The 17,147-nt window shown below is 45.0% G+C and overlaps 1 protein-coding gene across 1 annotated transcript in view; it reads left to right on the plus strand.

The window, feature by feature from the left end:
- The first annotated feature begins 9,118 nt into the window (after positions 1-9,118).
- LOC120027180 (zinc finger MYM-type protein 4-like) overlaps positions 9,119-17,147 on the plus strand; it is a 28,952-nt gene continuing 20,923 nt past the window's right edge. The window contains exons 1-9 of the mRNA XM_038972052.1: positions 9,119-9,502; positions 9,827-11,864; positions 12,119-12,265; positions 12,480-12,541; positions 12,792-12,941; positions 13,109-13,160; positions 15,956-16,226; positions 16,495-16,684; positions 16,925-17,128. Of these exons, the coding sequence (XP_038827980.1) occupies positions 9,470-9,502; positions 9,827-11,864; positions 12,119-12,265; positions 12,480-12,541; positions 12,792-12,941; positions 13,109-13,160; positions 15,956-16,226; positions 16,495-16,684; positions 16,925-17,128 (3,147 nt within the window). The 5' untranslated portion in view covers positions 9,119-9,469. The remainder of the gene's footprint in view (positions 9,503-9,826; positions 11,865-12,118; positions 12,266-12,479; positions 12,542-12,791; positions 12,942-13,108; positions 13,161-15,955; positions 16,227-16,494; positions 16,685-16,924; positions 17,129-17,147) is intronic.

Raw genomic sequence — 17,147 nt, forward strand, 5'->3', positions numbered from 1 at the left:
TGTCAATGCTGGAGATGGTCCAGCTGAAGGTACACCAGGCTGGACCAGAAGGAATGGGGAATGTGGGTTGGTTTTGTTTGGTGTGACTTGCGTTGCATCCTGGCACTAGTCTCTTAAGGCAATAGTTATTTGGGCAGAAACACTGCCCTAATGCCCTTGCTCTAGTCACTTAGAGTAGACATTTCATGACTTGATTTTTTAAAATCCATATCTCACATTGTATTACTGCCCTGATGTAATTGTTGCGTTCATACAGGGCAACCGAAGACTTAAGCTGGAAATACTAATGTTAACTTGGGATATATATTTTAAAGAACCTGAAAGCAGTGGTTTTGACTTGTTCATATTCAACATGAAGCAGACTTAAGTAGTCCTTGCTCTGATTTGAATGCTTCCAAATGTCTCAACTCCAAACATCAAAAGTAAAACTTCCACTGCCCTGCAATATTTGTCTACTTCTGAAGTTGGTAAAATAAATAGGTGAATCATAGCCACTTGCACCTACCTGTGTAAGTTGACCCCTGGAAGAAGGGTAGAGGGAATAAAGTAGCTGGCATCCACCTGGCCTGCCTCATCGATGCATCTTTAATGGGCATGAATCATTGATCAGCCTCACCTGGCTGCATGCACCCCCAGGGGTGCCAGTGCACACACTGAGACGGGCCTGTGCAGTCCGCTGGAGACATGAGCACCACCGGAGCCCGTCCTGGCCTGAGTCTGGATGCCGGTGGGCTATGGAACCAGAGAGCCATGCAGAGGAGCAGAGCTCGAGTCCGAACCTACCTCCAGTCCAACTCTGTGCCCCCTCTGGCTCAGCCCAATGGGACACGGCAAAGTGACACTGTCCGACTGCCTTCCCTAGCTGCCGTTAAAGCCCCGCAAAGGCAGACCACCATGACTCTGCTCAGGTAAGTTGATACCCGTACTTCTAGGACCAGCCTGGGTCCCATGCAACCACTATAGCCTTGGCTGCTGAATGCATTCTTCTTGTTATTGGAGGACTTAATTGCGAACCAGATATAATGGAGGAACTCTTTATACGTGAGTTTTGTGCTGTATTCTCATTGGTGCAATGTTCAAAAGACACATTGTTATCTGAAAAATATTGTGATATTGATGCATAATACATTATCATACAGTGAATTGATTAGATATGGTGATTATTTCCTGATTTGTCTGGAAATTGTATTTAATTGCCTCAACTTAACTTCTGTTGGAAAGAAGCAAAGCAAATTGTGTAGTTCCCAGCAATTAAGTATCAAGTTAGGTACTGTATACACTTTGCTTTGACAACAGAAGCCTTCCTCCATAAATCTCAGGTGTAAGAGGATATGTTTCTGTTCGGGACACTAACTACAATGTGGTGCAGGAACGATGCTGTGTTTGTGTCTTGGGGGATAGGATGTGAAACCTGAGTGAGGCTCTTAAATACCTTACGAATGGAAACACTCCCCAGCAGCACACATCCCCTGACTCCACATGTTCTGCTGCAGTCAGTTAATGTAATCATCTCTAGATTGCAGGTTTTGAATAACTAACCAACTTAATTCACACTGTCTATCTCAACAAGACTCGATACTGTATTTCCTCAATGAAGACAACAAATGTACAATATGAATGTATCACTGGTCAACTGCTTCCTTTGGCCGAGTAGGACTTAAATGCTTGTTTGAATGTAATTGGTTTGTTTCTGTTCAGGCCCCTGATACACAAATGATTAAAGGATGTTTAAAGTGTGTCAACATTTCACCTTTTACGCCGTCATGTCTAGTTTTACAGTATGTTTTATGTATGTTATTTCCCCGTAGTTGCTGATCAGTGTTTCTCTTTGCCTCTGTCCCACCTTCACCTGTCTGACTGCTCTCCCCACAGCATCAGCAAGCCCTCCCTCTTCACCCCGGGAGAACGAGCCTTGTTCGAGGGGTTTTCCCGCAACCGCTGTCACCCTCTGCGGAAACGACCTCTGCCCCTCTGCATGTCCTGTGACACAGTAGTAGGAAATAACCTAAGCCAGAGCAGCAGACCAGTGTACACCCACTTCTCCTACCCCATCAGACCCAACCCAAAGCTGGTGAAGCCCAGATCACAAAGCCTGACCCTGGCCACGGAGCAAGGCGAGCTCCGTCCTCTGGTGATACAGTACCGCCAGTCGTCACAAGGGGAGGGTCTAACAGTGAGAGGAACGCCCTGCCTGAGCCTCCCCAGCCAACCTTCGCCTCCCGCCGCTCCAATGCCAGCACGCACACAGCTTCACATATTCTTGCCCACGGAAGGATTTGGAAAGGGGGAGGAGGGGGACAGTGAATCTGTGGATGAAGGGTTTATGGACGAGCTGGATAGTAAGATCACTTCCCTGAAACTCCAGCAGGGGGAGATTCACATACACCCTGATTAGGCCCCTGGAAAAAATAAAGTGACTTTCCACGACCCACTAAGGAAGTGGACGGAGTTTCATATTTAGGAACAACAGGTCTTGATTGAGGACTGCTCGGTTATGCAAGCCACTTTGTATGGTGGTCTTTCAGTTGATCCCAGGCATTTAGACTGAAAAGAGCCTTGGATAGTTCTACATTTTCAAAGTGTGTTACAAATCTTCTTACCCTGAAAATACTGTAAGTTGGAAAGGCTCGAAATTAGATCACTAGTTATTTTTTTGGCAAGGTGTATGTGTAGGCTCAGAATAGAATAGAGTATGGACTGGCAATTTGTCACAGAATAATAAATAAATCCAACCACTGATGAGCTTTTTAATGTGCAGTACCTGTAAATACAAGTTCCTTCAATTAAACAATTTTATAAGAACGTTAAAGGTTCTAAAAAGTTGTAGAAAAGTAAAACACTGTTACAACAGTATATACATACACTATATGGACACCTGCTCGTTGAACTTCTCATTACAAAATCACGGGTATTAATATAGAGTTTGTCTCCCCTTTGTTACTATAACAGACTCCACTCTTCTGGGATGGCTTTCCACTAGTTGTTGGAACATTGCTGCAGGGATTTGTTTCCATTCAGCGCTTTAGTGAGGTCGGGCACTGCTTTTGGGTGATTAGGCCTGGCTCGCAGTCGGGGTTCTAATTCTTCCCAAAGGTGTTCGATGGGGTTGAGGTCAGGGCTTTGTGCAGGCCAGTCAAGTTCTTTCACACCGATCTCAACAAACCATTTCTATATGGACCTCGCTTTGTGCACGGGAGCATTGTCATGCTGAAACAGGAAAGGATTTTCCCCAAACTGTTGCCACAAAGTTGGAAGCACAGAATCATCTAGAATGTCATTGTATGCTGTAACATTAATATTTCCCTTTACTGGAACAAAGGGGCCTATCCCGAACCATGAAAAACAGCCCCAGACCATTATTCCTCCTCCACCAAACTTTAGTTGCTCCTAAACATTTCCACTTCACAATAACAGCACTTACAGTTGACTGGGGCAGCTCTAGTAGGGCAGAAATTAGACAAACTGACTTGTTGGAAAGGTGGCATCCTATGACGGTGTCATCTTGAAAGTCACTGAGCTTTTCAGTAAGGCCATTCTACTGCCAATGTTTGTCAATGGAGATTGCATGGCGATGTGCTTGATTTTATACACCTGTCAGCAAAGGGTGTGGCTGAAATAGCTAAATCTACTAACTTGAGTGGGTGTTCAAATACACTGTATATACACAAGTATGTAGAACCAGCAGAAATGTAGAAAACAACTAGATAAAGGTTAAGGTAACCTGTTGGGGAAGTATCAGGCCACTAGGGCTGTCATGAATACAGGACACCCTTCTGTTCTATCTAGTATTTGTATTTCTATCTAATATTATGACATCTAGTGGCCCTTATGGGTACTTTGTTTGAAAATCAGAGACACGGTTTGAATATTGCTGTCCATCAATGATTCCCAGCCAAATGTAATGCGCCTCATTATTGACAAAAACAATGGCTATATGTTGCCCTAAGAGTTGTGCAGAATTGGTAGAATCTTAATGAAAATGATTCACAGCTGTAATGGCTGCCAAAGGTGCTTCGACCAAGTATTAACTCAGGGGTGTGGAGACATAATTACTTTCACTTCAAAAATGTGGAGTAGGTTGTAGAGATCTGTAGGGTCATTTTTTTATTTCATCCCTTTAAACCCCCCCCCCCCCCAAAAAAAATGTAAGGCAGCAAAATGTGAAAAAAGTTCCAAGGGGCTTAGAGAGGATAAGGTGGACAGGTGTGTCTGTGTCAAAAATGTGTCACAAGTATCCATTCAAAATGCCCAGAATGCAACAATCCAGGCTGCTGAGACTGTAGAACTAAACCAGGGGCTCCCAAACTTTTTTGGCCCACGACCCCATTTCGATATCTGAAATTTCTCGCGACGGCAACAATGTGTTTTTTGTTGATGTAATTAACAACCAATGTCAGGGGAGGCTGGTGGGAGGAGCTATAGGAGGACGTGCTCACTGTAATGGCTGGAATGGAGTAAATGTAATGGTAGCAAACACATCAAACATATGGAAACCACGTTTGACTCCGTTCCTTTAATTCCATTCCAGCCATTACAGTGAGCCTGTCCTCCTATAGCTCTTCCCACCAGTCTCCACTGGCCAATGTTGACTTTTTTATTTGGGGCTATGGTAGTCAATTGAAAAACATTCTAACAGTATTTCTGATTGTCTTCTCAACTCACCATCCCGTTCTTATAACATGGGGCTAGACTGTCAATTACAAATTAGTCTCTTATCTCACCACCACTATTGAGATGGGTGTGTTTGATGGATGTCGCGTTGGAGTTTCTCAAAGTCAAGAGGCGTGGTTCGACAGTACTAATCTCTGCTGTCACATCCAACCTGGATCGATATTTGGTTTTAATGCAGACGAGAGCACTGAATCCAGCTTTACACAGATATGAGTTGGCGAAGGGTACCATGAGTTTTAATGCTAAAAGGGAGACGGCGCGGTATTCCCTTTGAGTCAGGAACCAAAACTCCTCGGTAGTGACCCGTGAATGCGTTGTCTGCAGCATTCGGTCACATGACAGCTCAATCAGCTGTTTATTTAACTTACCTGCATGTTGACTGAACCTGGATCACAGTCGAAACGGATTAGGAAGTCGACCCCAAAGTACTCTTCCAAGCGTGGGAGGTGAGCAGTCATCACTCATGTGGTGAAACTTATGCCTAATGATGCTGTTTTATGTTAGAAACATGGACAGCTGAGTGAAGGGGGCACGGTTCACTTTTGAAGACTCTCTCCCCCAATAAGAATTCTTCAGTCTGAATCCACTGATTCGGTATCTCATCTGTAGAATGTTTTTGTATTTCCTCTGCATGCTTGCGTTCAGCTCATTCAGTTTCCCATATGTCTGTTACATAGGCAAAGAGACACATTTTATTTTCATTACACAGAAAGTCAACCAAGTGTGTGTTTTTTGTTGTTGACATCAATTGTGATTGGCAACAGTCCCACGCTCAATGCGAAACATCTTTCCAACACTCCCCCTTAATAACCACCAAGCCTTGGTGTGAAATAGAACAGTGTCATGCTCTGATCCCATATCTCCATGTAGTTTTGCGAACAGGCGTGTGCGCAGTGGATGTGGTTTGATGTAGTTTACAATTGAAGTTACCTGCTGCAGTATATCTCTGAGTTCTGTGCTCAGCTGTTTTTCCAGCAGTTGCTCTTGGTGTATCATACAATGCGTCCATAAGGCAGAGGGAAACACATTCATAACCATAGTTTAGGGGCCTGCCTGCCGTCCCGCCATAGATCGATCCCCATCTGTGAAAAAGCCCACCATTCGATACAACAGAATTTGTTTTTCCGTCAATATAGCCACGCAGCACAGTGAACATTCCCTGTGCCGTTTCATGCTCGGGAATCGCGAGATATAACAATATGTCCTTGTGAATAGCATCCCACGACATGTATAGCAAACAAAAGTCAATGCATGGGCATCTCGGCCCTCACTGCTAACGTCCATTTGGAGAGCATTAGCTGGGGAGTTTTTGAATCGTTCAGTCAGAGTTTCCTCTTGATTGCTAGCAATTGCATATATTCTTCATTTAACAATATTATCTGACAAAGGTATTGATGTGAGTTTCTGTGCCTTTGCCTCCCAACACATTGTTTTCACCATATCAATTGCGGACGGTAATAACAAAGTCTCTGCAATGGTGTGTGTTGGTTCATAGCATATGAGGCCTAGCCATTTACCGTGGGAATGATTTCAGTGCAACGATCATTGTGATGCCATTTCCCATGATCTAAGGGTGCTCTCTCATTGAATTTGATCTTTTAGATTTGAATCATTTTCAATTTAGATTTTTAAGGTTAACCACATTACAATGATTGAGATACAAAGACGATTACATACAGTACTAGTCAAAAGTTTGGACACACCTACTCATTCCAGGGTTTTTCTTTATTTTTTACTATTTTCTACATTGTACAATAATAGTGAAGACATCAAAACTATGAAATAACACATATGGAATTGTGTAGTAACCAAAAAAGTGTTAAACAAACCAAAATATATTTTATATTTGAGATTCTTCAAAGTAGCCACCCTTTACCTTGATGACAGCTTTGCACACTCTTGGAATTCTCTCAACCAATTCTCTCAACCAACCGTCACCTAGAATGCATTTCAATTAACAGGTGTGCCTTGTTAAAAGTTTATTTGTGGAATTTCTTTAACTTCTTAATGCGTTTGAGCCAATCATTTGTGTTGTGACAAGGCAGGGGTGGTATACAGAAGATAGCCCTATTTGGTAAAATACCAAATCCATATTATGGCAAGAACAGCTTAAATAAGCAAAGAGAAACGACAGTCCATCACTACTTTAAGACATGAACGTCCGTCAATACGGAACATTTCAAGAACTTTGAAAGTTTCTTCAAGTGCAGTTGCAAAAACCATCAAGCACTATGATGAAACTGGCTCTCATGAGGACCGCCACAGGAAAGGAAGACCCAGAGTTACCTCTGCTGCAGAGGGATAAGTTCATTAGAGTTACCAGCCTCAGAAATTGCAGCCCAAATAAATGCTTGACAGAGTTCAGACACATCTCAACATTAACTGTTCAGAGGAGACTGCGTAAATCAGGCCTTCATGGTTGAATTGCTGCTAAGAAACCACTACTAAAGGACACCAATAAAAAGAAGAGACTTGGTTGGGCCATGAAACACGAGCAATGGACATTAGACCGATGGAAATCTGTCCTTTAGTTGAATGAGTCCAAATTTGAGATTTTTGGTTCCAACCTCCGTGTCTTTGTGAGACGCAGTGCAGGGTAGTACAGAGCTCAAGTTGGTCTCTACATGCCTCCGGAGGCTCTGCAATTGCGTCACACCATCCATATGGCGCCTCCGACCACATTTTCAGATTAAGCATAATTGGCTTTAAGCCTTATGTTCACCAGATGTATCAAACTCTTTACGTTCTGGTGGAAGTCATTCATTGTCAATGGAGCAGTACGCAACGCTAGTTGGGGATGCCGCAGTCACGCCATATGTCCACCAGGTGCACGTGCGTTTTGCCATATGTTGTTTTTCAAGTTTCAAGTTTTAATGTCACATGCACAAGTACAATGAAATGCCTTTCTTGCAAACTCAAAACCCAACAATGCAATAATCAATAACAATGTAATACTAGAAAAAAAAATAACAAGAAATAAGAAGAAATATGAAGAACACAATAAGTAAGTAAGCATACTATAAACAGGGTCAGTTCCAATACCATATTTATAATGTGCAGGGATACTGGAGGTAGATATGTATAGGGGTAAGTGACTAGGCATCAGGATATAAGATAAACAGAGTAGCAGCAGCTTGTATGTGAGTGGGTGTGTAAAGTCAATATAAATGTATGCATGTTATGTGTGAGTGAGCAGATAATGGGGTGTGTGTGTGTGTATAGAGACATAAATAAACATAAACAGGTAAATGAGGATACAAGGTTAACTCACTTTTTGCCGGATATCTAGCCCGCATTTTCCAAACTTGATGCACATCTGCTTCACAAGGCTGCAGAACGGTTTGCAGCCTGGTTCGACCAAAGCTAATAATTAGACTAGATTAAAGTTATTCTCCTATGACCTACTCGTTTCATAGGCTGTACACAAGGGCGCACTACAACAATTAATCTAGTTTGATTATATTCTTCTGTCACATTCATCTCGAGCAACATGTTCCCATTTAGCAGGGATCACAACTAGATTCAGCCGCTGTATGGCCAATATGAAAAAACTACTGGATTTTAAGTTTATGTGCCACTCTATAAGGGCCGCCAAATGAGCAGTGACGCTCATCTGGGTGTTAACTCTGTGGATTTGGAAACTACAAGTGCTCATGAGTACCCCTTTTACTGCGACACAATGTACAGATAATGTTGTTAAATGATAGGAGTACACACACAAAAAAACATTGTTGACCATTTAGGCTTTAAAAAAAAGACAATATCTTATAGAAATACTTTTAATTATTCTTTGTATGATAATTAGTATAGAATATCGATAATTGTGCCAAAAATTAACAAAGTATACAGGATTGGACTTTTATTCTGAAGAATTTCAAAAATCCGTGACCCAGAAGTAGGTATTTATTCTTGACCGCTTAGCACATCTGTGAAGCAGGCAATAATAACTAAGTACTTCTGGGTCACGGATTTTGGAATCTTTCAGAATAAAAGTCACGTTCAGACATTGGATTGACCATGTACAGTCTTTTAAAGGTTACAAATTGTTAATCCGATAAATACAGCATTTACTGTGATATGGCCTCTGCAGAAGTCAGGTATTTCATACTTCTTGAGCTTCACATAGCGAAGCTGTTGTCAAGGAAGTAAGTTTGTGTTTATATGACCTCCCGTCCCCACCTACCATCATGCCATTGCGGAGCTTTACAGGCATGTACAGAGCCCTTTACATTGTTACAACATTTAGGAGGCGCACAGAGATGTGGTGTGGAGCTTGATTTTGAAGCCTCCTGAGGCTTCGCAATTATGCCACACCCTCCGGAATCGCATTGCCAGATCAAGCATAAATTTGCTTTCATTATTCTTGTTGGCGGAACTGAGGTGTAGCAATGTGGATGTGCATCAGGAAATGACATAGCCAGGTCTTCCATGTTTACGCAGATGTATGTTTCGCTAGTTTCTTCGAGGAGCTGTGCAGAGTGAAAATGCAAAGGACTTGACTTCTGTAAAGTTATAACTCACCGGCATTGATATATCCGAAGTTAACGTCATATGCACGGCAAAGCTTAAGAACCTTATTCGGTAATTCAAATTAAGACTCGTTTTAGCTGGCTACATATCGTTGCCACTAGCTGGCTAACGTTACCTAGCTAGCTTTCCCCACAACAAGGAGGCGGCAGAAGTAGTTAATGCATGTTGGCTAGCAAGCCTCTGTTCCGTTTTTATTATATTTTGGTGGACCTATATTGTGAGTGAGTGACAATAAGAGCTAGTCGTCTTTTGCCGTTGGAAGCAAGTCATGGCTGCATCCCAGAAAGCGGACCAGTCAGAGGTAATTGACGTTTTTGAATTCATGCTAGCTAGTTAGTTATGTCTTCTGCAAGCGAGGTAGTTAATTATATCGACCCTCCCCTTCATTTCCCGCGCAAGAAAATCAACAAACTTAAACACTGCACTCTCAAACTTGGTTCTATTTGGTTCTCACTGCGTTGGTATTTGATTGTAAACATGAGTTCGAGATTAGCCTTAGTAGCCATGACACTTGATCTGTCTGTTAACTGTGTTCTTGACTTTGTCCTGGTCAGGTCACGTGGTAATGAAAAACTCAGGACCCTACTTATAGGACCATTATTAATAGAATATTGTCTTAACTCAGCATACAGGTGAGCCAAACAAGGAGATGGAGCAGCCATCTCAGGCTGGAGCATCAGTGGATTCTGTGGACCCAGGAGCATCACGCAGCAATGCACCAACAGCCTCGGCAGATGGAAACAGTGGGGATGATGCTACCAATGCAGTCAGTGCAAGTACCTCAACTATAGATGGGGCAGGGGATGCTGGTAATTCAGAAACTGTGAAGGAATCCTATGCAGAGAATTCAAAGACAGTGGAAGAAATGATAACAGATGCCTTGCTGACTGTGGGAGAAATGGCCAGTGAAGAGGATTCACAGAGAGAAAGAGAAACAGCCAGTGTAGATGGTTCACAGATGGAAAGAGAAACAGCCAGTGTCGATGATTCACAGATGGAAAGAGAAACAGCCAGTGTAGATGCTTCACAGACGGAAGGAGAAACAGACAGTGTGGATGCTTCACAGATGGAAGGAGAAACGACCAATGTGGATGCTTCACAGACGGAAGGAGAAACGGCCAGTGTGGATGCTTCACCGACGGAAAGAGAAGCGGCCAGCGTGGATGCTTCACAGACGGAAAGAGAAGCGGCCAGCGTGGATGCTTCACAGACGGAAAGAGAAGCGGCCAGCGTGGATGCTTCACAGACGGAAAGAGAAGCGGCCAGCGTGGATGCTTCACCGACGGAAAGAGAAGCGGCCAGCGTGGATGCTTCACAGACGGAAAGAGAAGCGGCCAGCGTGGATGCTTCACAGACGGAAAGAGAAGCGGCCAGCGTGGATGCTTCACAGACGGAAAGAGAAGCGGCCAGCGTGGATGCTTCACAGACGGAAAGAGAAGCGGCCAGCGTGGATGCTTCACAGACGGAAAGAGAAGCGGCCAGCGTGGATGCTTCACAGACGGAAAGAGAAGCGGCCAGCGTGGATGCTTCACAGACGGAAAGAGAAGCGGCCAGCGTGGATGCTTCACCGACGGAAAGAGAAGCGGCCAGCGTGGACGCTTCACCGACGGAAAGAGAAGCGGCCAGCGTGGACGCTTCACCGACGGAAAGAGAAGCGGCCAGCGTGGACGCTTCACAGACGGAAAGAGAAGCGGCCAGCGTGGACGCTTCACAGAAGGAAAGAGAAGCGGCCAGCGTGGATGCTTCAACGACGGAAAGAGGAGAGGCCAGCGTGGACGCTTCACCGACGGAAAGAGGAGAGGCCAGCGTGGACGCTTCACCGACGGAAAGAGGAGAGGCCAGCGTGGACGCTTCACCGACGGAAAGAGAAGCGGCCAGCGTGGACGCTTCACCGACGGAAAGAGAAGCGGCCAGCTTGGACGCTTCACAGACGGAAAGAGAAGCGGCCAGCTTGGACGCTTCACAGACGGAAAGAGAAGCGGCCAGCGTGGACGCTTCACAGACGGAAAGAGAAGCGGCCAGCGTGGACGCTTCACAGACGGAAAGAGAAGCGGCCAGCGTGGACGCTTCACAGACGGAAAGAGAAGCGGCCAGCGTGGACGCTTCACAGACGGAAAGAGAAGCGGCCAGCGTGGACGCTTCACAGACGGAAAGAGAAGCGGCCAGCGTGGACGCTTCACAGACGGAAAGAGAAGCGGCCAGCGTGGACGCTTCACAGAAGGAAAGAGAAGCGGCCAGCGTGGATGCTTCAGAAACAGCCAGTGCAGATGGTTCACAGACGGAAAGAGAAACGGCCAGTGCAGACGCTGCACCCCAGACTGTGGAAGAAACAGGCAATACAAATGCTTCACAGACTAATGGTGAAACAGACAGCACAGACATACCTCTGGACATGGGAGTAGTGGATGCTGATGATGAGATGGAGGTCAATGCTATCAAAGTGGAGGATGAACAGATGCAGGAGGAACACAACTTGGAGGGGATGCCCGTGATAACTGCTGTGGAAGAGGGAAGCGACATGGACGCTTTTAGCAGTAACTCCCTGGATCATGGGGATGAAGTGGAGAAGATGGACACCGGGACAGATGGACTGACAGAGAAGCAAATAGAGAAGACCGGGCAAGTGGACAACACTGATTCCATGCCTTCTATTGTGGATACAGGTAATAAGACTCCTGTCTGCAGCTTTTTGTTGGCTTTTCAAGTTTAGGATCAGGATTATCAATTGTTTCCGTAGTTTGCTTAATTCATTTCTTCAGGTTGTTTGTTTTTACGGGTGGGATGCAACCCTAAACCCTTTGCTATCTTGCTTGACACTCAATTGCTGCTGGAATGCCCAAGTGTCGAAAGTCCTCAGACATCAATCATGTCACCTTACTCACACTATCCCATCTCTCAAACATTGTCTCCACGACAGAGGACACAGAGCAACCTGCTGAGCAGACCAGCTTTGAGGAGGCTAGCGGCTCGTCTCCACCTATGGAGGAGGACAATTCTGAAGATGTCAAACCATTTCACCCCAGTCCCACCTCTAGCGAAGCTATTCTCCCACAGAACAGTAAAGGTGAGAGGCCACAAGAGTCCGTCTTTGGAATATACCGTCTTTGGCTGCATGGTGTTCAGACATGACCCGAATACTTGAATGTTAGTGTGGTCCCTCACAATATTCAGCTGCTAATGAGTTCACTTCTGTTTCTCAGTAATGGTTTTACTGTTAAAAAAATGAATAATAATAATACATTCTCAAGCTGAATGACCGGTTGCTTGTTTTTCTGCAGGCTCTGACAGTCCTGCAGGGCTGGAGAATGGAGTGACAGGACAGCCAGTCAAAGTTGTGGATGTGAGTATCCTCTCTCCGTCACAACCGATAGAATAGAGTGAATTCATTTCCGCCCGAGTGACTACACAAGCTTAAGTTTGGCAGATATGTGGCCACTGCTTATGTGTGTTAAAGATTTCGAGGTGTGTTGCGAAAGGCTTTGTCAGAATACCTGTGTAATAGATGGCCTGTAACCATTCACATTAACTTGCATGATTCCATCTACAATTCTTGCTGAATGTTGCATGCTGCTGTTGAATGCTCTCTGCAGTCTGCCCAGCCGACAGCAGAGCCTGTGTCCACCAGCGTTGACACCCTCTCCATGGTGAATGTGAAGGATGAGCCAGTAGATGAGGAGTATGATCAGGCCCTGGCTCCAGTAGTCCTCACAGAGGGCGTCAAGGATGAACCAGACGCGGAGGTACGACATCTCTAAACTCGCTGGCCTAGTTTTAACTGGACATTTCTGTTGTCTGTTACTTGAAGGTTTGTCTATTGACATCAATGCATATAGTTCAAGCTGTGTGTGTGTTTTATCCCAAGTTCTGTGTGCGTGTTAAATGTATATCACCTTTTTGTTATTTACAGGAGTTGAAAATCAGTAACGTCTTCTCTGTGGGCGGCGCCCCTACCCCAATCGGTGAGCAGGGCACTTTGATATTTGTACACATCAGGACACGTTAGTGGTCGCTCAACAGTCAAAGCCCTGAGGCAGTGTTTCACAATCATGGTCCTGGGGACCCAAATGAATGCATATTTTTGTGGTTGTTGCCCTAGCACTACACACCTAATTCCACTAATCAAATCATCAGCAAACCTGATTAGTGGAATCGGTGTAGTGCTCGGGCAAAAAGAAAAATGTGTCCCCAGGATTAAGAAAAACTGCCTTAATGTCTAAACCTGGCTGCAGGTTTTTTTCTGGATCAAATAGGGCCTTAGGGGGTGGCAGGGGGCATGCCGTCGAATTTTACAGAGAACTTTAACGGCCCTTATTTTGGCGGGGTTAGAGATGGTGTTAAATTCTTAAGCCATTTTCCTGCAATTTTAAAATGTTCTAGATAGAGCTGAGATACATTTGTGCAGTTTTAATGCAAGTTTCCTTTGATTATACATATTCTGCCATGGAGCTAAGAGAAACTTTTGCGGTTTTAAAGCTAATTTCCTGTAATTCTATGCATTTTGCCATGGCTTGTGCTGGGTTCTTTTGCTCAAACATACTAACAAAATGAATACTGCTAAATTAATTGTTTTGGGAATTTTCAATTCTCACTGAATGTCTAGCTTTTTTTTGGTGATTTGATAGTTCTCAAAGATTGTGTTATTAAAAAAAATATACAGTGCCTTCGGAAGTATTCAGACCCCTTGCCTTTTTCCACATTTTGTTACGTTACAGCCTTATTCTAAAATGTATTATATTGTTTTTTTCCCATCAACAATCTACACACAATACCCCATAATGCCAAAAAAAATGGTTTTTAGACTTTTGCAATTTTTTTTTTTTTTTTAAAGAAATCACATACCTAAGTTTTCAGACCCTTTACTCAATACTTTGAAGCACCTTTGGCAGCAATTACAGCCTCGGGTCTTCTTGGGTATGACGCTTCAAGCTTGGCACACCTGTGTTTGGGGAGTTTCTCCCATTCTTCTCTGTAGATCCTCTCAAACTCTGTCAGGAGGGATGGGGAGCATTGCTGCAAAGCTATTTTCAGGTCTCCAGAGATGTTCGATCGGGTTCTAATCTGGGCTCTGGCTGGGCCACTCAGGGACATTCAGAGACTTGTCCCAAAGCCACTCCTGTGTTGTCTTGGCTGTGTGCTTAGGGTCGTTGTCCTGTTGGAAGGTGAACCTTCGTCCCCATCTGAGGTCTTGAGCGCTCTGGAGCAGGTTTTCATCAAGGATCTCTCTGTACTTTGCTCCGTTCATCTTTGCCTCGATTCTGACTAGTCTCCAAGTCCCTGCCGCTGGAAAAACATCCCCATAGTATGATGCTGCCACCACCATGCTTCACCGTAGGGATAGTGCCAGTTTTCCTCCAGACGTGAAGCTTAGTGTACAGGCCAACGAGTTCAATCTTGGTTTCATCAGATCAGAGAATCTTGTTTCTCGTGGTCAGAGTCCTTTAGGTGCCTTTTGGCAAACTCCAAGCAGGCTGCATGTGCCTTTTACTGAGTGGTTTCCGTCTGGCCACTCTACCATAAAGGCCTGATTGGTGGAGTGCTGCAGAGATGATTGTCCGTCTGGAAGGTTTGCCTATCTCCACAGAGGAGCTCTGGAGCTCTGTCAGAGTGACCATCGGGTTCTTGGTCACCTCCCTGACCAAGGCCCTTCTCCCCCGATTGCTCAGTTTGGCCGGGCGGCCAGCTCTAGCAAGAGTCTTGGAAGTTCCAAACTTCTTCCATTTAAGAATGATGGAGGCCACTGTGTTCTTGGGGACCTTCAATGCGGCAGATGTTTTTTGGTACCCTTCCTCAGATCGGTGCCTTTTTGCTCTGACATGCACTGTCAACTGTGGGACCATATATAAATAGGTGTGCCTTTCCAAATCATGTCCAATCAGTTGAATTTACCACAGGTCGACTCCAATCAAGTTGAAGAAACATCTCCAGGATTATCAATGGAAACAGGATGGGGGTCTGAATACTTATGTAAATTAGGTATTTTCTGTTTAGTATTTTGAATAAATTTACAAAAATTTCGAAGCACCTGTTTTCACTTTGTCATTATGGGGTATTGTGTGTAAGTTGCTGAGGATTTTTAGTATTTTTAAAATCCATTTTAAAATAAGGCTGTAACGTAACAAAATGTGGGAAAGGTCAAGGGGTCTGAATGCTTTCCGAAGGCGCTGTAGGTACATTATCTTTTCTACCTACTTTATATTTGGTTTTAGGTGTTAAAGTTTACACGGAAAGCGTTTTAATTTTAAAAAAGTGTGCTTTTTCTCCCCAATTTTGTAATATTATATTGGTAGTTAGTTTTGTCCCATCGCTGCAACTCCCGTACGGACTCGGGAGAGTCGAAGGTCGAGAGCCATGCGTCCTCCGAAACACGACCCTGCCAAGGAGTCGCTAGATCGAGATGGGACAAGGACTTCCCGGCTGGCCAAACCCTCCCCTAACACAGATGACTTTGGGCAATTTGTGCGCTGCCTCATGGGTCTCCCGGTTGCGGCCGCCCGGGATCGAACTCGGATCTGTAGTGACGCCTCTAGCACTGCAATGTGCTTTAGACCGCTGCGCCACTCGGGAGGCCATAACGTTTTTTTTAACAACCCAAAAATATATATATTTTCATGGCAGAATCATCCCTGGGCTGTGGAGTGGATCTTTATAGTCTACCACAGGCTCTGTAGGAGCAAAAAGTGACTGCTTACCACCTTACAGATGATATATTTCTCTCTTCCCTCAACCTCCATCCCTCTCTCTCTATTATTCACAGCCGCATCCACGCCAGTGACCGCCCTCTCCAAGACTGTGATGCCTCCCTTGACCCCGGCCGCCTCCTCCATCCCGCCGCTGATGCCCATGGCTATGCGGGTGGCCTGCTCGGCCTGTAACAAGGTGTTGCTGAAGGGCCAAACGGCCTACCAGAGGAAGGGCTCCTCGGACCTCTTCTGCTCCACGTCCTGCCTCACCACCTACAGCCCCCCGTCCGTCGTCAAGACGACTGCCACCTGCCCGGCCAAGAAACCCTGCCACTACTGCCTCAAGTGAGTCCTGCTGTTGTCATGCCAATGGAGTAGCTATGTAGATAATTATTTATGGAAGATAAAGGAATGGACCAAACTCCCAAGGTGACGACCAATAAAAATAATTTGATTTACCTTTTGTACTTATTAGCCTTACACTATGATTCACATTTGACTTCCACTGTGCTACATTTTTCCACATGCATTTTAATGTTAAGCACTGTGAGCTAACTGAATGTAAGCGAAAATACGTTCATAGATCAATTAAGAACTTATCACCCCCCCTCAGGGAGATTGCGAACCCCAAGGACGTGATCACAGCTCCTGTGGACACCATGGGCACGGTGAAGGACTTCTGCAGCCAGACCTGCCTCTCCTCCTTCAACTTCAAGAGGAACTCTGCCGTCTCCACCCTCTCCTCCTCCCTCTCCACCATAACCGGGGCCGTCAAGTGCAGCATGTGCAAAAAGGCCTGCATTGTAAGGGACTTAACGTCTCTGAGCGTGTCAGTGTGGTCGTTGCTAGGAGTAACAAAATTGGCAATATAAAAGTGGTAATGTCAGAGTTGACAGGGAAGTGAACCATTTTTGATTGACAGACTTTTTCTATAGTAGGTTTTAGTGGGTTAAAGTATAAAACTGGACTCCTTTTGCCTTAAATATTTATTCCTGCCCCTCCGTTGTCTCGTCTCAACATCAGCTCCTTGTTCTCTCCCACAGAGTAAACACGAGGTGATCTTCCAGGGCAGCATGCACAGGCTGTGCAGCGAGGTGTGCTTCACACGCTTCCGCTCCACCAACAAGCTGTCCATGAACAGCTGCCAGAGCTGCAACAACTACTGCTACGGCAAGGTCACCGTGCTGGTCGTGCAGGGGGTCAACAAGACCTTCTGCAGCGCCGGCTGTGTCACCACCTTCAAACAGGTAAGAATCTGATCCCTGA

The sequence above is a fragment of the Salvelinus namaycush genome, chromosome 32 (genome assembly GCF_016432855.1).
Source record: "Salvelinus namaycush isolate Seneca chromosome 32, SaNama_1.0, whole genome shotgun sequence".
NCBI classification, from domain to species: Eukaryota; Metazoa; Chordata; class Actinopteri; order Salmoniformes; family Salmonidae; genus Salvelinus; species Salvelinus namaycush.